The sequence below is a fragment of the Pinus tabuliformis genome, chromosome 9 (assembly GCF_031772625.1).
Source record: "Pinus tabuliformis cultivar Carrire ecotype Pingquan chromosome 9, CPIR1, whole genome shotgun sequence".
In the NCBI taxonomy this organism is placed as follows: Eukaryota; Viridiplantae; Streptophyta; class Pinopsida; order Pinales; family Pinaceae; genus Pinus; species Pinus tabuliformis.
The window spans coordinates 978,134,148-978,158,255 of NC_142307.1; the positions used below are offsets into that span (position 1 = coordinate 978,134,148).

The 24,108-nt window shown below is 37.9% G+C and overlaps 1 protein-coding gene across 2 annotated transcripts in view; it reads left to right on the plus strand.

Moving 5' to 3' along the window:
* Positions 1-24,108, plus strand: part of ALN (allantoinase) — a 538,476-nt gene that overhangs the window by 37,688 nt on the left and 476,680 nt on the right. For both annotated transcript variants that reach the window (XM_089437896.1, XM_089437897.1), the window contains exons 6-7: positions 19,122-19,158; positions 19,411-19,496. In XM_089437896.1, the coding sequence (XP_089294022.1) occupies positions 19,122-19,158; positions 19,411-19,496 (123 nt within the window). The remainder of the gene's footprint in view (positions 1-19,121; positions 19,159-19,410; positions 19,497-24,108) is intronic.

The following is a 24,108-nucleotide window of genomic DNA, read 5'->3' on the forward strand; positions in this document are numbered from 1 at the left end:
ATTACGGTCAGTTTTTTTAAAGTCCCAACAGAGACAAGAATTGAAATGGAGATTACAGACTCCAAGGGAAGAACTGCATGCCTTGGAACTTGATTCTCCATAAGCTTATAAGGTAAAAGGGTTGTAGCTTCATCTTTTTTCCCTCTTAAGGAACCATTAATAAGAAGAGCTACCAAGGGAGGAATCGCACCAGAAGCTCCTATTGTAACCTTATTATTCTCTATGAGTGACAGGCTCAAAAGGGTACAAGCTGCATTCTCTTTCAGCAAGATAAGAAGAAGACGGGCCCAAGCTAACATCGCCACTACTAGTGGCAGAGGAAACATTTGATAGCCTCATTGGAAAAGAACTTGAGTTCTCTAAGGCCAAAAAACCACTATTGTTGTTCTTATCTGTTTCCCCTTCTCCACTAAACCAACCTTCTGCTTGCAGATTCTTGTTTATTGGGCTACTAAAAACTCTGCTTTCCACTGGTCTGTCTTTACCTCCTCCCTCATCAAATCGGGAACGGAAGTTTCTCATAGATCTGTGAACAGGCCTCCCAAGGCTATTTGAATCACTCTGGCTACCACTATTGTTCTTTCTCAAAACATTCGGACAACTGTTGGATAGAGAATTGTTGCAATCAAATTGTGACTTATTATACGGATAGTGCTTGGAATGGGGATCAGCGGCCACAGACATCATGATATTATCAGGTCAACAAGTTGGTTAAACAAGTCTAATAAATCTGTAGATAGACTAAAGCACAAAAGATCCAAGAAGACTTCAAGGATTAGGTTCCAGATTCTTTTGCTACAGGAGCACCAAGATCTTTTCTTGTGCAGCCGAACAGCTACAGGAGCACCAAGATCCAGTTCAGTGAAGACACCTATAATCTCTGGAACTTGCATTCATTCAAGTTTTCAGGTATGGCTTCTCTTTTCCTTTCTGTTGAAGTTGGTATATTTTGAACTGCTTATTTTCATATTACGGTCAGTTTTTTTTGAAGTCCCAAGAGAGACAAGAAGAAAGCATGTAGATGCATTGAAATGGAGATTACAGACTCCAAGGGAAGAACTGCATGCCTTGGACCTTGATTCTCCATAAGCTTATAAGGTTAAAGGGTTGTAGCTGCATCTTTTTTCCCTCTTAAGGAACCATTAATAAGCAGAGCTACCAAGGGAGGAATCGCACTGGAAGCTCCTATTGTAACCTTATTATCCTCTATGAGTGACAGACTCAAAAGGGTACAAGCTGCATTCTCTTTTGCTGTTGATGTTCCTGACTTTAGTACATGTATAAGGGGCTTGATAGCTCCAGCTTCTGTTATTTCAAACTTGTTGTTTTCATAAAGAGACAAATTCAACAGAGCAGTGACTGCATTTTCCTGTGTTAGAGGATCCACAGAATGTAACAATGATACTAAAGGCTTTACAGCCCCTACATTAGCTATCATAATCCTATTCTCCATGTTGTTTTTTGCATATAACCTCAACTGTGTTGCTTGTAGTGTCCGTAATCTGAAATACAGAAAACCTGAAGAATTAAATTTGTACTTACCTTAACTGCTGCTGATTCTGCTACTGAACTGGTGATTCTGCTGGTGATGTCGTGGCTATTTCGATCCAATCTCCGGGAGACCAATACCACCCAACCAGACTGAGCAAACCTAGCTGCTCAATCCAGAAAGCTTCCCAACAGAAGCTCTCTGTCCCTCCGTGCCCAGAACCTCAGACGGCTTAAAGCTCTTCCAATGGATAATTATCTTCTCCTGGTGAATTTCTGCTCCTGGTTCTCTTCTGCTCCTCTCTGGTTTTTTTCCCCCCCCACTCTCGATCCAGGCTGCCGGTTTTATCTACGGGCCTGGCGGTGGCCGCCCTCCTACCTGCAGCCGCCGCCTTCCCTTGACTCGACACGCCTTCCATGCAATTTAAGCCCTCAGATATTTTCCTAGCAAGTATGCTCTGTTATCAATTTTCAGTTGGTTGGACGCGCCCCCTTTTAAAGGGTCTTGTAATGATTTTAGGTAAGCCTTAGCATATAGTTTTGTTCACGCTTTTAGATTACGTATGTTTATAAAGCTCAGTTATATATTTTATAACATATATATATATATATATATATATATATATATATATATATATATTTATAAAGTTCCATTATATATTTTATAAAATTTATATTTATAAAGTTCAATTATATATTTTATAAAATTTATATTTATATATGTTTATAAGGTTTAATTATATTTATAAAACTTAACATATTTTTTGTTTAAATTTCATCACATTTGTTTTATTATAAAGTTTAAAACTTTATAAAAGGGATCAATTCAGATGGGTCGTTACACACACCCCCCCTTCTGAAAACTTCGTCCCGAAGTTTAGAGTTTTAGGTTCAAGGTTTTAATGGACATGACCTTTTTCTATCCAGGTCCCCAAGCTATTCAAAATCATCCTATCCTCCCTAATCTCTTCTGCTCCCATCCTATCCGTCCTCTACTGGAGTATGCCATGGCGTCAATTTTACTGACCTAACCATTCATAAACACTAAGGTGACAGCGTCGGCTATACCGACCTGATTCCCAGTAGGCATCCGGCAGTCATCATCACACGTCTAGGGGAGCGTGACTCGCATAGTCCTCCCATGACTCCAGGGTTCGGAGGATAAACGGTGGGTAACACCTCCACCCCTCCCAGTAAAATTAGGGCTACTACCCTATCATAGAATCACTTTGAGCTTTAATTGTTCTGAGGTTTTTTCATCACGTGGTCATCTCGGAAATTGGATCATTTACCTGCAATCATACACTTACCCATGCATTTGTAAAATGTGTATCAGCATATTCAAAATAACTCATGTATTATTCACATATGACACTACAGCATAACATATTTTGCCATATTCCATGCATGTCTTTTGACGTTCACCTAGAATGTATTCACTTCCTGATTTCTATCTCATTGATCATATTTGACAAACAAAAATAAATAAATAAATAAATGTCTTTACTTTAACAACTATAACTTAGTAAAATGAACCACATATATTGTTTTGGTATCCATGTACCAGCAGGAATTTAAACATATATTATGCCATAAAGTTTCATGTTTATCCATAATCATTCAAAATGTTTCTGAGTCTCCGATTGTAGTGAAGTAAATATATACTAAACATAGTGTAAAGTTCTTCAAAATGGACATAAATTAGGGTATCTCCGACATATGTCCTCTGTATTCTCCCAAGTTGTTGATCCAGGACTATACTTGTCCCATTGGACCTTAACTTGGTCCACCAGACGGTTCCTCAGCTGTCGAACTCTACGTTCCAGTATACGTAATGGTTCGACCGTTATGACTCCCTCGTCCGATACTTGCAATTCTTTCCACTGGATGTTATGAGATAGATCAGCTATATAATGTCTTAATACAGAAACATGAAATACATTATGAATTCTATGCAGGTGAGGTGGCAGGGCAAGACGATAGGCAACAGGTCCAACTCTTTCCACGACTTTAAACAGTCCTATAAATCGGGGTGACAACTTTGTCCCTTTTCCGAATCGAATAGTACTTTTATTTGGTTTGATGCGGACGAAGACCTGATCCCCTACTTCATACTTCTTATCAGTTCGGTGAGCATCAACATAACTCTTTTGTCTATCCTGGGCTTCCTTTAATCGTTGTCTAATCTGTCTGACCTGCGCTTCCATTTCATGGATTAATTCTGGTCCTATTATCACTCGATCTTCTAACCTGTCCCAATTTAACAGTGTTCTGCAAGGTCTGCCATATAAAGCTTCAAATGGAGGCATCCCAACCGAACTGTGGTAACTGTTGTTTTATGCGAATTCGACTAAGGGTAAATACTTTTCCCAGTGTATTGCTGATCCATTACATACATTCACAACATGTCTTCAAGTACTTGATTTACTCTTTCAGTTTGCCCATCAGTCTCAGGATGGTAAGCAGTGCTTAAATTTAGCTGAGTACCTAAGGCTGTCTGCATGCAAGTCCAGAATCTGGAAGTGAATCGCAAATCTCTTTCAGATATAATCTTCTTAGGTACTCCATGAAATCTGATAATTTCATTTATGAATACTCGAGCTACGTCAGCAACATCATAAGTATCTCTTACCGGAATGAAATGGGCGCTTTTTGTTAATTTATCCACCACTACCAGAATGGCATTGTGTCTTTGAGAAGTAAGTGGTAGTCCAGTGATAAAATCCATAGAAATGGTCTCCCATTTAGACATAGGAATGTCGTGGGGTTGTAAGAGGCCCGCTGGGTGACAATGATCTGCCTTTACTCGCTGACATTCCAAACATTTTGCAACAAATTGAGTGATATCACGCTTCATGCCTGCCCAAAAGAAGAGTTTCTTGGTATCCGCATACATTTTCCCTACTCCAGGATGAGCACAATATACTGCTTTGTGGGCTTCCCCAAGGATGGTATCTCGAAGATCTTTATCATCAGGATGTACATCCTTCCATGGCATCGTAGGATCCCATCGTTTTCTAATTCATAACCCTCAAATTTAGATTCTTTTGCCTTAATTCCCTCAAGACTTGCTCTCACCTTTAAATACCAGCTGTCTTTTATAAGACGATCCAGTACTCGTTGTCTTAAGTCCACTTTAATGGGTATGAGAGAAAATATCCGAGGTCTCCTGCTTAAAGCATCGACTACTACATTTTCTTTTCCCTTAATATATGATATTCCGAAGTCATATTCACTTAGGAATTCACTCCATCGTCTTTGCCTGGCATTTAAGTCTCTTTGGGTGAACAAATATTGTAGACTTTGATGGTCGCTTTTAAGTGTAAAATTTCGTCCCACCAGATAGTGTCTCCAGATCTTTAAAGTTAGCATTACAGCGGCCAATTCTAAATCGTGAGTAGCATAGAGTTCTTCATGAGGTTTTAGCTTTCTGGAAGCATAAGCTATCACTCCCTTATCCTGCATCAATACTGCACCCAGCCCTTGCTTGGATGCATCAGTACATACCGTAAAGTCTTTGCCCATATCAGGGACTCTTAGGATTGGTGCACTAGTGAGTAGTCTTTTGAGTTCAGAGAATGCTTTATTACATTCCTCGGTCCACTCATACTTAACACCTTTACGCTGAAGGGTTGTGATTGGCTTTGTGACAAATCTCCGGTAATAACCTGCTAAACCCATAAAGCTTCGAATCTCATGTGCATTTTTCGGTACTGGCCATTCCATGATCGCTTTTACCTTCTCAGGATCTACTGAAATCCCTTCACCTGATATGATGTGACCCAAATAATGAATCTTTTCCTGAAAAAAAGAACACTTGGATAGTTTTCTATATAACTGACGTTCTCTGAGGCAGGACAATACTATCCGCAAATGATCTTCATGCTCTTCTTCATTCTTGGAATAGATGAGAATATCATCTAAAAAGACTTGTACAAATTTATCAAGATATTGACGGAAAACACTGTTCATAAGATTCATGAATACGGCTGGCGCATTTGTTAACCCAAATGGTACCACAGTAAATTCATAGTGCCCAAAACGTGTCCGGAATGCAGTCTTAGAGATATCATTTTCAGAAATCCTTAGCTGATGATACCCTGATCGAAGATCAATTTTTGAAAAGACAGCAGCTCCTTTCATTTGATCGAAAAGATCATCGATTCGCGGCATAGGGTATTGATTTTTTACTGTAGCTCGATTCAATTCTCGATAGTCTATGCATAATCTTAAGGATCCATCTTTCTTCTTCACAAAAATTACAGGAGCGCCCCAAGGTGAGGTATTGGGCCGAATATGCCCTATATCGAGTAGTTCCTTCAACTGGATTTGCAATTCCTGAAGTTCTGGAGCTGTCATTCTATAAGGCGTTCTTGAGATCGGTTGGGTACCTGGCTTTAATTCAATAGTGAGATCCAATTCTCTTACCGGGGGTAATTCAGGCAGTTCCTTTGGAAATACATCCGGGAACTCGGCTAATACCGGATATTGTTCTAAGGATGGCCCTTTTTCTTGGCTTACTTCGTGAATTGCATAAGCCTGACAACCCTTTCTTAAACAATGCTTTACCTGCATTGCCGAAATGTAGCGTAAAGAAACTTCCCTCTTGATTCCTTGAATTTGGATTACTTCTCCCTCATCGTTTATGCCCAGAATCCTTTTTCCATAACAGTCCACCCAAGCTTGGCGAGCTTCCAGCCAATCCATACCTATGATAAGATCATACGTTCCTAAGGCTGTGACATAGACTTTTAGTTTAGTCGAACAGACCCCTAGGTCAATTTTGCATTGATCCACACTCAAGCCCACGGTTTGGAGTTCTCCTGAGGCCATTTCCACTTGGTGGAAATCATTTTGTCTACGAGCTGCCAACCCACATTTGTTTAATGCATATGATGAAATGAAACTATCTGTGGCACCAGTATCAAATAAGATTTTGAGTTTTATGCCATTGATAATACCTGAAGATTCCACTACAGTGGATTGATGGGCTGCTTGGTCGTGGTTGACTACTGCATGAATTCTATGATTACTTCGATTGGCTGATATTGGCTCCTTCCCAGTCCTATGCAATATATTCGATGAAGCTTCTGGGCAGTCACGTTGGAAATGCGGCCCCCCACATCCCCAACAATTGAGCTGCGCTGATCCTCTTGAATCAAGGTGTGAATTTCTAGAGAACGAGCCGCGTCCTCCCATGTTGATTCCTCTCGCACTCCTTCCTCTACCGGTAGTCCCTCGCGATGCCCTTGGTCTGGTGTTGGACGATTCCGCGGCTATAGTGTTTACTGCCATGGGAACTCTTGTCCCCACACTTGGGGTAAACCTGTTACCATAAGGTGGCCTCGAGCTACCTCCTCTGAAAAAGTTTCGGGGAGCCTTCCCTGGAAACCCTGGTTGTAAAGGCCCTGCTGGCCCCATATCTTTTTTGATTCCAAAGTGTTCTTCTGCATAACGACCACATTCGACTGCCTCGGCTACTGATGAGGATCTCCACATGCTTACCAAGGCTCTTATGCGAGGATTTAACCCAAATATGAAGCGTTCAGCTTGACGTTCATTAGAATCTAAGTAGTGAATGTATTTTACAAGTTCCATAAACCTTATTTCGTATTCTTCCACCGTTTTATTTCCCTGAATTAATGTATGGAAGGCTCTGGCTTGCTGTTGTTGGAAGTATGGAGGCAAATACTTTGCGCGGAACCTTTCCTCAAATAGTTCCCAAGGGACATTATCCGATGTAAGGTGCAACTGCTTTTCCAGATTTCCCCACCAAATCAAGGCACTTTCCTTTAGTTGAAACACGGCAATTTTTGTTTTTGCTGAAGGCGAATATTCTCTTAACCTAAAGCATCGGTTCATTCCTTCCAACCATGCTTCAGCGCGTTCACCTGCTCGACCTCCTGAGAATTCTGGGAGTCTAATTTTCTGAAGCTCCCTAGAAATGTCTTCTCTCGATCTTCTGGGCTCAAAATCATTTGGTTCCGCTGAACTGGTGGCTACATGTTGAAATTCCCCTTTGGTTTTGGCCTTAGTTGATTCTTTTAATGTTTCTAATAAGGCTTCCAAAGAATTCATTATCACAGTCAACTCTGGCGCTGGGGCGATTAATGTTGATGATGGTCTTGGCGGTGACGCTGGTGATGGGGATGATGATGGTGACGGTGGCGGCATTAATGGTGGTGATGCTGCCGGATCACGTCGTCGTCGCTCATACGTCCTCACCATTGTGATGGTCCCTGAACACATAATAAAATTCTGTAAAAATTTGAGGTGGATAACCGAATTTTTAACACACAATTTCCTTTTGCAACATCACATTCATAAACGGGTATAGTTTTGCTATTTTTACCCGCTAGGCAGATCTTACTGGTACCGAGGTCAAGGAGGGTGGTCTCGCGACCTCCTTGTCCTAATGCAGGGTATTCTATCCTAATATGAATAATGCAAAAGTGTATGGGTACTCAGGATAAGATATTATATTTTTTTTCTTTAAATAACTGGTTCAGTGATTTAGTGGGATAGATTGAAGCCGGATTTTAACATGAATGTCGAGACACCTTATGGCCTTCCATTATGTTTCTGTGTAGGTTCAGCTTCTCGACATTGTTTAGAGCCAATAGTGAGTAACTAACTAACTCTATATTTCTCCTGTCCCTTAGTGTTTATGACTCAAAATGATAATTTGGGTTTTTCACTATTTCTTAAGTTGTCCGGTTGGTTAAATATTTTTATTTTGTCATTGGCGCCTGCACAGGGTTTCCCAAAGGGCTCCCAGCTAGCAATTGACCTGTCAACAGCAACCCTGACCCTCTCAGAAACTGGTGGTCTTCAGAGAATTTATGATAAATGTTTGAGCCAAATATCGCTTACAAATTACAGTAAGATCATTTACATGTTAAGATATAAACCCTTCTATAAAATATTTTTAGTTTATTGGCATTCCTGAATTGTAAAGCTAACTGTTTCTCCATATATATATATATATATATACCTTTAATGTATATATACTTCTGTTGAAGTTGATATTTACAAGTAACTATGTAAAGGCATTCTGACATGACATATATACATTTTTGAAATCAAAACTGATGTAGAAGTAACTACCTTCAACGTCAATTACAGATCAATTTTAACATAATTAAAAGTAAATTTTCAGGTAGGGGATGGGCTCAAGGGGAATGACTATCGATTTTATGTCATTTATGTAAATTGTCAGTGAAATTGGTCATGGAACTAAAAAGGTTAATGTGGCCCCAAGTTGTATGGAACACATAGATTGAAGATAGTAAATATTTTCACACAAAATCTAAGGATCAGTTGATATCTCTCGTATCCTCCTCCAAAGGAACTCGTATTGCTGATTTTGAACATTCCTTTCTTTGGAAGATCTTGAAATTGGAATGAAACATATCATTAAGAAGTCAGCACAGCTCCATTGTTAAATCCTTGGAGCAATGGTTGTCTCTCGTTGCGTTTACACTTTGCTGGCAAAAGTATGGTATTTACTATTTTCTACCCTAATTATTGAATCTTTACTAACAAAGTAACAAACCATGTTGGATTCAATACGTGATCTACATGCAGATGCAAAAAGTCACTGGAATTAATATATTGCATACTCTGTACTGTAAATCTCAAAATCAGCATTGCCAAACCCTGTGATTTCTTACTAGTTTAATGAGTTTTCCCATGTTTTTCAAGTATGCATTTATGCTTGCCGATTTTTCCCTGACATGTTGTCAATTTTTTTTTTAAATTTTCCAATATCCCGAGTTGATGACCACCACTAAGTTTTCTGAGTCCAAAATTTGCAATGCTGCTCAAATGACCAGAAAATGGTAGCATAGAACTTAGAAGTTTGAGGTGATGACGGTTTGGGTGAAATACAGAATTGACTATTGTACAATGCAAACAAATCATTTTTCTCAATTCTCTCGTACTGAATTAAGATTCTGAAGCATGGGAAATTATGTTTTTTTTTTTTTTTTGGAATCTTACTAAGTTCTCTGAATTATGTCCACATATGTTGGTATAGTAATCAGTTAACAATTTAATCAGTTAACTCTTCGACGCGTCCCTTGACTTAAAGTAACCCCGACGAGCCAAAGCGACGGAAAAAGGCGGCTCCACTGAGCTGCTCCTTAATCACCGTATCGTTTAAACGACAATGGATAGCATGCGAATCGTCATGGATACCACCGCGGGAAATCGATTACAGCGGTTACGCATCGATCACTACAGATTTATCCGGCCCTTGCGCCGATGATTACTGCAGAGATTTCATCATTCGCTGGAATAGAAACACCAATTATGGCGATTTCCAGGCTTCCTATTCACTTTATTTTTGAATTTCAAACATCTTTTCATCGAAATTTGAGCTCTTGAATATCATTTTTTTTTTTTTTTTTAACACTTTGAAGAATTGTTTGCCGCAGCTTGTTTCAAAACCTCATAAACTAGATAAATGTCGGAGAAGAATCATTGAAAGAAAGAAAGAAAACCCCGACGAATAGAATTGAGTTCCGATAAATAATTGAACTGTCACGGGCGTAGGAAGCGAATGCAGGAGTAACGCAACAATTTATTTAATAAAATTTCCCTGGTCACAAGGACAGGGGTTTGAAATTGCATTATGGAAGCAATACCAGTACCAAATAGGTTAGAAATTTCATCAATCTTCACAAAATCAAGCTTCAAAATGGACAATTTTACCCAGCAGAATTTAACCACAAAATTTACACGAGCGTAGGGCCTGTGAGGTCGCAGGGTTTGAACGACCGCTCTGATACCATATGTAGTGTCCGTAATCTAAAATACAGAAAACCTGAAGAATTAAATTTGTACTTACCTTAACTGCTGGTGATTCTGCTACTGAATTGGTGATTCTGCTGGTGATGTCGTGGCTATTTCGATCCAATCTCCGAGAGACCAATACCACCCAACCAGACTGAGCAAACCTAGCTGCTCAATCCAGAAAGCTTCCCAACAGAAGCTCTCTGTCCCTCCGTGCCCAGAACCTCAGACGGCTTAAAGCTCTTCCAATGGATAATTATCTTCTCCTGGTTTTCTCCTGGTGAATTTCTGCTCCTGGTTCTCTTCTGCTCCTCTCTGGTTTTTTTCCCCCCCACTCTCGATCCAGGCTGCCGGTTTTATCTACGGGCCTGGCGGTGGCCGCCCTCCTACCTGCAGCCGCCGCCTTCCCTTGACTCGACACGCCTTCCATGCAATTTAAGCCCTCAGATATTTTCCTGGCAAGTACGCTCTGTTATCAATTTTCAGTTGGTTGGACGCGCCCCCTTTTAAAGGGTCCTGTAATGATTTTAGGTAAGCCTTAGCATATAGTTTTGTTCACGCTTTTAGATTACGTATGTTTATAAAGCTCAGTTATATATTTTATAACATTTATATATATATATATATATATATATATATATATATATATTTATAAAGTTCCATTATATATTTTATAAAATTTATATTTATAAAGTTCAATTATATATTTTATAAAATTTAACTTTATATATGTTTATAAAGTTTAATTATATTTATAAAACTTAACATATTTTTTGTTTAAATTTCATCACATTTGTTTTATTATAAAGTTTAAAACTTTATAAAAGGGATCAATTCAGATGGGTCGTTACATTGCTGCCTTCCTCTGCAACTCTGTTGATGTTGATTCCAAATCTTCTACCAAAATTTTAAAAATAATCTCCAAATTTTCAGTTTCAAAAGTACCTGATGTTGCAACTATTTTTAATAATGGCGACACATGTTGCGTGCTCCTACTTTGCCCATGTTCTTCTAAATGTATCGACTTCACAAATCTACCTATCCACTTGGCCTGAGATGCAGTCTCCTTTGGAGGGCAAACTGGAGGTGGGGATGAAATTGTTGCCAGCCTCTGTAATTCTCCAGAAATATCACTGCTGTACGAAGACAAATCACTGAAAACTAGAGAGAAGTCTAGGGAATTAACCTCATCAACAAGATAAGAAGAAGACGGGCCCAAGCTAACATTGCAACTACTAGTGGCAGAGGAAACATTTGATAGCCTCATTGGAAAAGAACTTGAGTTTTCTAAGGCCAAAAAACCACTATTGTTGTTCTTATCTGTTTCCCCTTCTCCACTAAACCAGCCTTCTGCTTGCAGATTCTTGTCTATTGGGCCACTAAAAAACTCTGCTTTCCACTGCTCTGGCTTTACCTCCTCCCTCATCAAATCGGGAATGGAAGGTTCTCATAGATATGGGAACAGGCCTCCCAAGGTTATTTGAATCACTCTGGCTACCACTATTGTTCTTTCTCAAAACATTCAGACAACTGTTGGACAGAGAATTGTTGCAATCAAACTGTGACTTATTATATGGATAGTGCTTGGAATGGGGATCAACGGCCACAGACAATGGGTTTTATTGAGAACATTATTTCCCAAAGCCTTAAATTTCCTGCTAATTTTCTTAAATATCCAATCCAAAAAAAAGTGTGCATTTTTAAGGTTTTCCTAACCTAGAGGCACAACTCTGCAAGCATGAAAGAAGGGCATAGGAGCACCAAGACAATAGTGGTATTCCGCTTGTAAGCTGGGTGAGGCAGAATAACATGCACAATGATTTTTTTGATGCAACTTCTTAAGCAACAGACAGATGCAGCATACAAATTCAATGCAATGGACAGTTAAATAATCAATATATTTATCCTAATTAGAGGCTCAGACTCTATGATTGACTTAGCTGGTGATTGTAAATAAAAGGAGCACAATTTAAGCCTGGATCAGGGTACAACCCCTACATTAGCTATCATAATCCTATTCTCCATGTTATTTTTTGCATATAACCTCAACTGTGCTGCTGCCTTCCTCTGCAACTCCGTTGATGTTGATTCCAAATCTGCTAGCAAACTTTTAAAAATAATCTCCAAATTTTCAGTTTCAAGAGTACCTGATGTTGCAACTGTTTTTAATAATGGCGATACATGCCGCGTGCTCCTACTTTGCCCATGTTCTTCTAAATGTCTCGACTTCACAAATCTACCTATCCACTTGGCCTAAGATGCAGTCTCCTTTGGAGGGCAAACTGGAGGTGGGGATGAAATTGCTGTCAGATTCTGTAATTCTCCAGAAATGTCACTGCTATAGGAAGACAAATCACTGAAAGCTAGAGAGAAGTCTAGGGAATTAACCTTTTCAACAAGATAAGAAGAAGACGGGCCCAAGCTAACATCGCAACTACTAGTGGCAGAGGAAACATTTGATAGCCTCATTGGAAAAGAACTTGAGTTCTCTAAGGCCAAAAAACCACTGTTGTTGTTCTTATCTGTTTCCCCTTCTCCACTAAACCAACCTTCTGCTTGCAGATTCTTGTCTATTGGGCCACTAAAAAACTCTGTTTTCCACTGCTCTGGCTTTACCTCCTCCCTCATCAAATCGGGAACAGAAGGTTCTCATAGATGTGGGAACAGGCCTCCCAAGGCTATTTGAATCACTCTGGCTACCACTATTGTTCTTTCTCAAAAAATTTGGACAACTGTTGGACAGAGAATTGTTGCAATCAAACAATGACTTATTATACGGATAATGCTTGGAATGGGGATCAACGGCGACAGACAGTGGGTTTTATTGAGAACATTATTTCCCAAAGCCTTAAATTGCCTGCTAATTTTCTTAAATATCTAATCCGAAAAAAAGTGTGCATTTTTAAGGTTTTCCTACCCTAGAGCCACAACTCTGCAAGAATGAAAGAAGGGCATGGGAGCACCAAGACAATAGTGGTATTCCGCTTGTAACCTGGGTGGGGCAGAATAACATGCACAATGATTTTTTTGATGCAACTTCTTAAGAAACAGATGGATGCAGCATACAAATTCAATGCAATGGATAGTCAAATAATCAATATATTTATCCTAATTAGAGGCGCAAACTCTATGATTGACTTAGCTGGTGATTGTAAATAAAAGGAGCACAATTTAAGCCTGGATCAGGGTACAGCCCCTACATTAGCTATCATAATCCTATTCTCCATGTTATTTTTTGCATATAAACTCAACTGTGCTGCTGCCTTCCTCTGCAACTCTGTTGATGTTGATTCCAATTCTTCTACCAAGCTTTTAAAAATAATCTCCAAATTTTCAGTTTCAAGAGTACCTGATGTTGCAACTGTTTTAACTTTTTAGTAATGGCGATACATGCCGCGCGCCCCTACTTTGCCCATGTTCTTCTAAATGTCTCGACTTCACAAATCTACCTATCCACTTGGCCTGAGATGCAGTCTCTTTTGGAGGGAAAACTGGAGGTGGGGATGAAATTGTTGCTAGCCTCTGTAATTCTCCAGAAATATCACTGCTGTAGGAAGACAAATCACTGAAATCTAGAGAGAAGTCTAGGGAATTAACCTCATCAGCAAGATAAGAAGAAGACGGGCCCAAGCTAACATCGCCACTACTAGTGGCAGAGGAAACATTTGATAGCCTCATTGGAAAAGAACTTGAGTTCTCTAAGGCCAAAAAACCACTATTGTTGTTCTTATTTGTTTCCCCTTCTCCACTAAACCAGCCTTCTGCTTGCAGATTCTTGTCTATTGGGCCACTAAAAAACTCTACTTTCCACTGCTCTGGCTTTACCTTCTCCCTCATCAAATCGGGAATGGAAGGCTCTCATAGATCTGGGAACAGGTCTCCCAAGTCTATTTGAATCACTCTGGCTACCACTATTGTTCTTTCTCAAAACATTTGGACAACTGTTGGACAAAGAATTGTTGCAATCAAACTGTGACTTATTATACGGATAGTGCTTGGAATGGGGATCAATGGCCACAGACAGTGGGTTTTATTGAGAACATTATTTCCCAAAGCCTTAAATTGCCTGTTAATTTTCTTAAATATCCAATCCAAAAAAAAGTGTGCATTTTTAAGGTTTTCCTACCCTAGAGGCACAACTCTGCAAGCATGAAACAAGGGCATGGGAGCACTAAGACAATAGTGGTATTCCGCTTGTCAGCTGGGTGGGGCAGAATAACATGCACAATGATTTTTTTGATGCAACTTCTTAAGCAACAGACGGATGCAGGATACAAATTCAATGCAATGGATAGTCAAATAATCAATATATTTATCCTAATTAGAGGCTCAGACTCTATGATTGACTTAGCTGGTGATTGTAAATAAAAGGAGCACAATTTAAGCCTGGATCAGGGCCATTGTAGTGGATCCAATATTGTCTCTGATACCAGCTTTTTTTTTTTTTTGGTTTTTGATATTTATCTTTTATTTCGGATTTAAAAGAAAAGTCAGATATGGCGAGTGGAACCTATTCATTTAATGGAAATATCTGAACTAAGCAATCCTTTATCTGAGAGGATACATTGCCAGAGTCAACATTGATTATTACATATCAAGTTATCAAATCAGAGGGTGAAAGTGCATATCTGTTTACAACTCGTATCCATATGCTGGAGAAAGGAGGCTACAACAGGCAGAGGATACTTTCCAGGCAACAGGTAGTGTGTTACTGCACACATGATGTCATACCATGTCCTGGCCTTCTACCATTCCCTGCCTGAAAATATTTCCTTGCCCAAGCTTGTACCTGCAGTCTTTCCTCTTCCATGTTTGGCCTTCCCCTTCCGTATCAACACTGTTTAATAATAGTGGAGGCATACCTCAAATTATCTATTTTTTGTATTATTTTATATAATAATTTTTATTGTTTCCTTCCTCTTTTAAATGTTCTTTAGCATGTCACTTATTCACTGTTAAGCTATGTGGTATTCTGTACCTCGTGTGGGCACTAACTTCTTTCATTATAACATTTAAAAAAAAAAGCATTTGCTCGGCATCATTCAATGCCATACATATGATATTCAAAGATTTTATATTCTGGTTTTTCTTTTCACAAATAATGCTCTTGATTCATGCCAATGCAGACTCCATAATACAGGTAAACATTGCAGACTCCATATACTTTGACTGGTACACACAATTTTGCAGAAGCTATATATTATTTGTGGTTAGTGCCAATCATAGGCAGTGACCAAATTCTGAAAATGATTGGAATTATGGCATTCCATTAATTTTATTGTGTAATATGAATCATAAAACCATATTGGTATTATGGCATTCCATTATTTTTCTTATTTGTAATATGAATCATAAAAACATGTATGCAATCATCTGTACTTGTTCAAATGGTAAGCGGAGCATTAAGCTTCGTTCAGGTTTTCTCCATTAAATTTCAGATGGAAGTTGTGAAACACATTCGTGTTGGAAGGGAGAGTCAGCCAGTTGTAATTTCATTTATCGTTGATTTATAATGAAATGAACTTGTTAGTAAATTAAACAGAGTTTTGAATGTGATTTAAGATTTGGAAACTTTGGATGGTCACCTATAAAGATATGGACATTGTTACAGATGATTTAGAATTTCAATCAAGTTGCCAGCCCTTTTGGGCTCTTGTCTATTTTTCTACATAATCTTTTAACATTCTTCATTTTCTTTACTAATTCATCCTTATTTGCATTCTCGTTTTCACTAAGCCATTCACCTGCCTCCTTGAGAACAACTTGGATGTTTTCAGCATCTTTCTTCTCCATCACTCCCCTTAGTTTTTCCTTATTCAATCTTTTGCTAATGTTGTAGATGTATTGATCCATTGCATTCCTCAATTCCACTGTTTCCTTGCAGACTTCTTGAAGATCTGCACCAAATAATCAATTCCTAATTTATATGGGCAGAGAATGTTGATAGAATTCAAGTTGTTGCAAACTCATAATATTGGAGGCAGAATTCACATTGTGGGTTGGTTGTGGGGCATGGGGCATCCCTATGTTAATTATATATTTTCAAAATATCCTGAAATCTGATAACTATATATTTCCAAAATATCATGAAATCTGATAACTATATATTTCCAAAATATCCTGAAATTTGATTGTCTTGAGAGATCAATTCCAAGAAATCAATTGTTTGATCTAAATAAGAAGTTCATGAAGTAAGTTGTGGGTGGACTATCTCCTTTACGAAAATAGATACCCTTGTTATTTTCCCATTGATAAGATCTTTATGCATTGATAAGATCAGGCTCATTATTTTCCCAATTTGGGTGATTCACAACACTTCTCAAACATTCAGGAAACAACATTTCTAAAACATTCAGGAACAGATGTGGGGAAGGCTAAATATCAGTAATAATGTTGTTAAAAACATCATTTTAAGTTTTTTGAAGACCTCCGGTGCCTGTTATGGCTGTAACCATAAATGTGTTTGTAAGAGTGTTGCATAAATTATGTACTAGTAGAAACACTTTGTTGGTGAGGTTGTTATTTTCTTCTATCATGTGAAATCTTAGTAAATTCAATTGAAAGACTCAACTGATCCCCTTTAAAATCATATCAGAAAATCACAATAAGATTTTAGATACATTTTCACATATTTTTCCAGAAGCAGGCAACTATCAATCTCACACCTCTATTCTATGATAAGTGGACTTCATATATATATAAAGCTATATGTTGATGTTAATGTATTTAATTTTTGGTTGATATTGGATTTTTTAAAAAATATTAAGCCCCAATTTTATATTGAATACAAAAGGAAATACATTTTTCTCATAATAAGATGTAAAAGGTGCCTCTGAATACAATAAGTTTCATTAAATTTAACACAATTTCATGTTACATCCAATAGCATAATTGCTTAACCTTATTTATGTCTCCACTATGTTGACCTAAACCCTTGAATCACAAATTCTAAAGATACATTTTTTTGTTTGATAATGTTTTTGTGAGTTGCAAGACTCCAAGCATGACTCATAGGGATCTGTTTTGTCAAAATCAACTCATAGGAATCTGTTTTGTCATGACTCCTAGGGATCTGTTTTGTCAAAATCAACTCAGAATCACCTGAGTAACACCAACACAAGTAGCATTAAGCAGTAAATTAAAAAAGTAGGCAATTATCAATGTCACACCTCTATTTTATGTTAAGTGGACTTCATATATATATATATATAACTATATGTTGATGTTGATATATTTATCAAAAGGGCAATGAAAAATATTCTTAGATTATTAGATAATCCATACATTTGTATTATGGAAATTCTAGAAGTCATATTTTAAAATAAACCACACCTATTAGCATAACTATATTTGTATCTAAACATAATTTATAATTGAATTATTATTACATACATAATATTACATTAAGAAATATATTTTTAATATTACATTAAAAACAATTACATATCATCTCTGATGCAATTATAAATCAAACATATAAAAATGTTCCTAGATTTAGCTTATTATAAATAAATAGAAAATAAAAATTAATAATATTTTAATAAAAAGACTTTAATATAACTCATAGGAATCTGTCTTGTCATGACTCATAGGGATCTGTTTTGTCAAAATCAACTCAGAATCACCTGAGTAACACCAACACAAGTAGCAGGAAGAAGTAAATAAAAAAAAGTAGGCAACTATCAATGTCACACCTCTATTTTATGTGAAGCGGACTTCATATATATATAAAACTATATGTTGATGTTGATATATTTATCAAAAAGGCAATGAAAAATATTCTTAGATTATTAGAAATCCATACATTTGTATTATGGAAATCCTAGAAGTCATATTTTAAAATAAACCACACCTATAACTATATTTGTATCTAAACATAATTTATAATTGAATTATTATTATATACATAATATTACATTAAGAAATATATTTTTAATATTACATTAAAAACAATTACATATCATCTCTGATGCAATTATAAATCAGACATATAAAAATGTTCCTAGATTTAGCTTATTATAAATAAATAGAAAATAAAAATTAATAATATTTTAATAAAAAGACTTTAATATTTCTTCTTGCCTTACGGAGTTCCCATTGTAACATATGGTGCAATTGCTAGTTTTATCATCGTAATATTTTGTTTTCTTGTCTTTTGTTTCTCGAGCCCTTAGGGTTTCTGTAGCGGACTTTCCCTTCCTCCCTCCGTCCTGCATCTCATATATATTTTTGATAATTCTGCGTCTCCATTACTCGACTCATTGCCCCCAAAGATGGATCCTCTTACGGATTTGGAACGTTGACAGCTAACAATGAACACTATGGATAACTTTTGGAATTTACATCCTGCATATCATGATATATTTGAACTTACAGTAAAATTGTAAATTTTGTAAAATATCACTATATTTGTAGAATATTGTGATATTCTAGGAATATATCATGAAGTTGATTCTAAATATTACTGGGTCCTCAGAACTGATCTTTAGATTTTCTACCTCACTTCTAAAAGCAGAGGAAAGGTATAAGTTTGCTGATATTGTCTGATATTTACTCCAATATTGCTGATAAGTTATATTGTGGACCCTCGGTGATATATTCAGAGACACAATATTGCAACATTGGTCATGGCATTTAGTTGATATAAAAATGAAGACCCATTTATTTGACCTGTTGCTTTATGTTTCAATCTTGTCCATTTTAATAAATAGCCTTCTGAATTTAAACTTGTTTTGGATGATGATGTCTTGGCTTGTCGAGGTACTATAATTTAATTTGAAGGGAGATACATATATTGATTGATGAGCTTACCGTTGGATTTCATGATGTGCTGTTAGGTTGATGCTGCTAAGGGGAAGCTTTTTGTTGATGTTGGTATACACTTATTCAAATATGTCTTGTACTGTAGTTGGTGGTATTTTGTTATAAAAATAACCCTAGAAGCATTTTTGATATTGTTATTTTATTTATGAAAAAACCCTCTCAGTACTATCTGTCTAATTCTTAGTTCAATTATTCTTACCTTTCTATGTCCAGCATAGAATAAATTCAGCTATGCTTTATTTTTTGCGTACTATAATCTGAAATCTGGCCATTAACTTAAATTAATATTTTGCTATTATGAAGGGTTTTGGGGAGGTTTAGTACCGGAGAATGCTTTCAACATTACTGCTCTAAATCAACTTCTAGGGGCAGGTGTACTTGGATTGAAGGTGAGTCTTGGGTTTTGATTCATCTATATTTGCACGATTCACATATGCTATGAAATGAAAACATATAGATGTTTAGAAGAGTTAAATAACATTTGTAACTGGAGTGCAACTTATCTTTGTAAAATTGGGCAGGCTTAGTGTTTTTCACTCATCATTGAATGTAAATATTAGTTGATTCTATAATATTTAGAGAGTTTACAAGATGAAAAAACCTGTATCGTTAAGAAGGCAAAGTATTTTAGTAATCAAGCACCAGAATATATATCATGTCAACCTTGGTCATGGGCATCAAATGATTTAGAGTTTATAAAGATGTAGGTGTAGACATGTTAGTTTACAGTTACTAGCAGTCAACATGTATGATCCTTCCATTGTTGGGACATTCAATGTGCTTGCATATGTAGTTCGCAAGAGAAATTTCTACAAGTCAGTAGTCACAGTGAATCCTATTTGATACTAAAGTATTCAACTGGCTATCTATTCATGTGAATGCCCCAAAAAAGAAACGAGTACAATTGTTTTGCCTATCTGATGCTGGATTCCTCACTACACAACTATTTATTCATAGCAAGGTAACATCCATTGATGTTAATATGCAAAAACATCAAGGCAGGTCTATTGGTTTCCTTCAACTATCAACTTGCAGACTATAGTACAAGGTAGGAATATTAATGTATTATAAGCAGAGCATGATATCGTGGCATGTGATAAGAGTTGGTAGAAAATATGACCATATAGAACTATTGTGTCTGTGGTGAATGGTTATCTATTTGGTTAGAGGTCACTCTATAGGATCATAGTGCCTTTTGGACATGTAAAAAATGAACGTTTTTGTCTTATAAGATTTCTTTCTTATTTGGACTTTTTAGATTTTGAGGCTTTATCTTAGAATTATCGTACTTGTTAGCTATGGATATTTAATTAATTTCTTTTGCATCCATAGGTTCTTTGTAATGCCCCTTTTTATGGACATGGGCAGCAAGGACCATGTTAGTAGCCTAGCCATAACCATAGGCTGCAGATTGAAATAAATTGTGAAATATCAGGGAATGAATTAATTTAAAGGGTGACTTAGGGAGAAGAATGTTGAATTTTCTAAGTCTATCCATTAGAAAATTAATCTGTATTCCGTTGGTTTATTTCTTCTACTTGTAAGTTCTGAACAAGTTATTTAAAACATTTAAATACCGAAATAAACACAATACAGTCGCAACATCTACAGATCATCATCTGAAAGAAAACAAGCACACAAGTGACACCATTATTTTTGGACAAATGTCCCAGGAAAAACCCAATGCGGGAAAACCAGTGCAGCTATTCTGAGGGTTATATTATTATGCAGTCTTTCCGAGTACAACAGGGTGCCTAACTGGCTCACCCGACAGAGAAAAATACACGACAGCAATACCTCTATATTCGGAAACAGGAATTTAGAAAACTTGTCCCACGAAACCCTCTCCAACAACTTTGAAGTTCAGCGCTGACCCTTCTGGCCTCTGTGTCAGCCTGCCTTTGACCCGCGTCAGCCCTCTAAGGCACTGCGCAGCCTCTGGGACCCTCTGCGTCACTCCAACAGCCTCTGCATGGATGACGCAGTCCCTCTGGCCTCTGCGCTGTCTCTACTGGGCTCTGCGTAGCCTGGACTAGTTGCTGCTCTCGCTCTCTCTGCTTCTGCGCTGGTCTCTCAGTATTGTCTCTGCCTCTCTGCCTCGTACTCACTGCCCCTCGCTGCTGATCACTGATTCAACTTTGCTTAGCAACCCCGCTCTAGAAAAATGAATGACTGATCACTCTGGTGTATTCTCCAACTGACCCTCAAACCTCCTCTTATACTTTTCTCGTTGGTCCTTCAATAGCCGAGATTAAATCTCTAATCAACGACTAAGATTAGATTTGGCTTGATCCATGACTTTTGGAACCTTCTAACCCAGTTTTATATAAATACCCATTAATATTAATTTTTTCCTAAGTTTACATTTAAGAACTCCATTAAAAATATTAATTATTTTAATAACTCCTAAATCAGGTACACTCTGCCCAAACCATTTCTGGGTCTTGGAGATCTCATGTGCTTTAGCCTCTCCACCAATTTTCATGGCTAGCGCACATCCGATGCTACCACAAACCAACACTCCCTCTTAGCGAGGACTGTGCTCTACTAATACTCCACACTTAGCATCACTCTGATTATACGGCACCGGTACCTATGCTGATGCTAGGCCTCCCCGCCCATCATCCTCTGCACTGCTGCATCCCGTACTGTTGCCCATGGCTCTGCCACTGCCACTGCTGCATCTGTATGGCAATTCCCTCTGTATCCGTGCTGCTGCTGGTCCATCCTCCCAGCGCTGCATCTGCACTGCAACCCCCTCTCATCATGCTGCATCGTGCTACTGCTAACCGCTACTGCACTGCAACTCATTTACTGAGAAGTAAGTAACTGATCCACCCAACTTCTGACATCCTTGTCAAGTTAGAAACACTCTGGTGCTGAAGCTCCCTCTACTGACCTCTACGCTGCTGCAACAACTCCTTGCACCTCGCACCGTTGCACACTTCTCTGTGCCATCCTGCAACGTTGCAACACTCCCGTGCCTCTCGCACTGTTGTAGCCTGCTAGCCTCGCGTTGCCCGGGGACTCTCTCCACTATAGCACTCTCTGCCGCTTCATCCGCATCCGTCTCTACCAACATCCGCCAGTCTTGCTACTCCTCTTCGGGGCTCCCGTAGCAAGGTATAATCCAAGAGGTTGGGTAACTCAAGGATCCTGCACCTCATCGCATGTAGTTGTCCTGACTACAGCCCGATGTCTCCCCACTTCTTCTCAAGTGGCACATGAGCACTCATGGCACAATCGTCATCCTCCTCGACTTCTTTCTCCACCTTCGCTGGCGTTGCCTTAGACTCAGAAGCCTCTCCCTTGCTCTTCTTCCTCGGACACTGGTTCATATAGTGACAATACGCTCAAAGACAATACGTTCTTCCAGATTCAAGAAAAACAGAGCAAGTAATTTAAGTACAGAATGGAAGATAGTAAATCTGAGATCTATTTGACAAACGACTCTGAATCGAAATGTAAATCTACGAATTTCAGTAAAACACACTTCCTACAATCTACAATGATTACAGGACTCGGTTCTAGGTTGTGGTGGGCCCTTGCTACTTCTCGGAGCAAGTCTTAAACTAACTCAATACCTTAAAAATCAGAAATCATAACACTTACAGGAAAATAAATGTCAAAACCAGAATTATATTAAGCTCAATGAAACATCAGTTCAGACATCAATAAGAAGCATGCCACAATCTCCAGTGTTATCTAAGCGTATATCTCCCTTACAGAAAACTATGCATATGGTACCTTTCTCTCTTTACAAAACAATGACCTTTTTAAAGAGTTCAGCCAATGGAAATGGTTGCAACAAATTAACTAAGTGGAGTAAAGAATAGATCAGAGCCAAGTAAAGTAAAAGAATAGATCGAAGATAATCCAAATGAAAATCTTCTAGAGGGTGCAACCAACTGTCCCAATCGTGGTCCTCCGCGTGGCTAGTCGCCGAAACCGTCAAACCCAGGTTTTCTGTACTTAACCCAGAATTTTGGCACTGATTTTGTACTTAAGACTCCCCTGACCATAACTTCTTCGTGATGATGAATTTTGCCAAACGGTTTTTTGAGTTACTTGAATGAGGGTATTCTGAACAAAACCCGCGTCTTAGAATCCTGATATTCTTCCCCATTTGATCACAAATTTTAGATTTTCACCTACAGGAATTCTGCATTCTGTACTACATTTTGTACTTAGTCCTGTAGCATTTTTCTGTATGAAGAATTTCGCTATGGATCCTTGTGGTAAATGAACTTGGCAAAACCAGCATTGGCAAATCATGACAAAATCATCTCTAATCATAGAAAAGTCAAGAAAACTAATGATAATCAACCACAAAGTGTAAGATGTGTATATGGCAGCAAGTTGTGGAATTATGGTATGAAATGAGTTAAAAAATATAGGAATTTAGGTTATGAATAGTGGTAATTTACGGTGGAAAAATGGGCATATTTGAGGCCCAACAATCATCCCATCCTTCCATATATCCCTCGTCCTCATGAGGGTCCCTCATATTTGAATTTTCTTTAGGGTCACCCTGATCATCTAATTGATTACATTCTATGGGGCTTTGTGGTTGATTATAATATTTTTCATTGACAAGATCAATTAGGATATTAAAGGTACAAGTATGGTAAGCAAGCTCAAAGAGACGGTCAGGATCCCACTCATAGGCACACTGCACATTGTATAACTCATTGCTCTTCCACTTACAATATTCAAATATGAAATCCCTATCCTTGTGCTTTATCAAATATTCGTAATGCTCAACACATTAGTCCATGCTTTCCTGCAAATTTTGAAGGGTGTCATGATCAAGTTTATTGAAAGGAAAGTGGAGGAATCTCCTTTTCACAAGAAGCCATTTGTCATGATTTTGCATATTAGGATTAAAATGGAGTCACCAGGGTCAATTTAAATGCCTTGATAGATGCTTGCTTCACCCTACAAGCATTAACTTTAAAGTTCAATGAAGAACTAGGACTTCGTTCTTCAAATGGTGTCGCC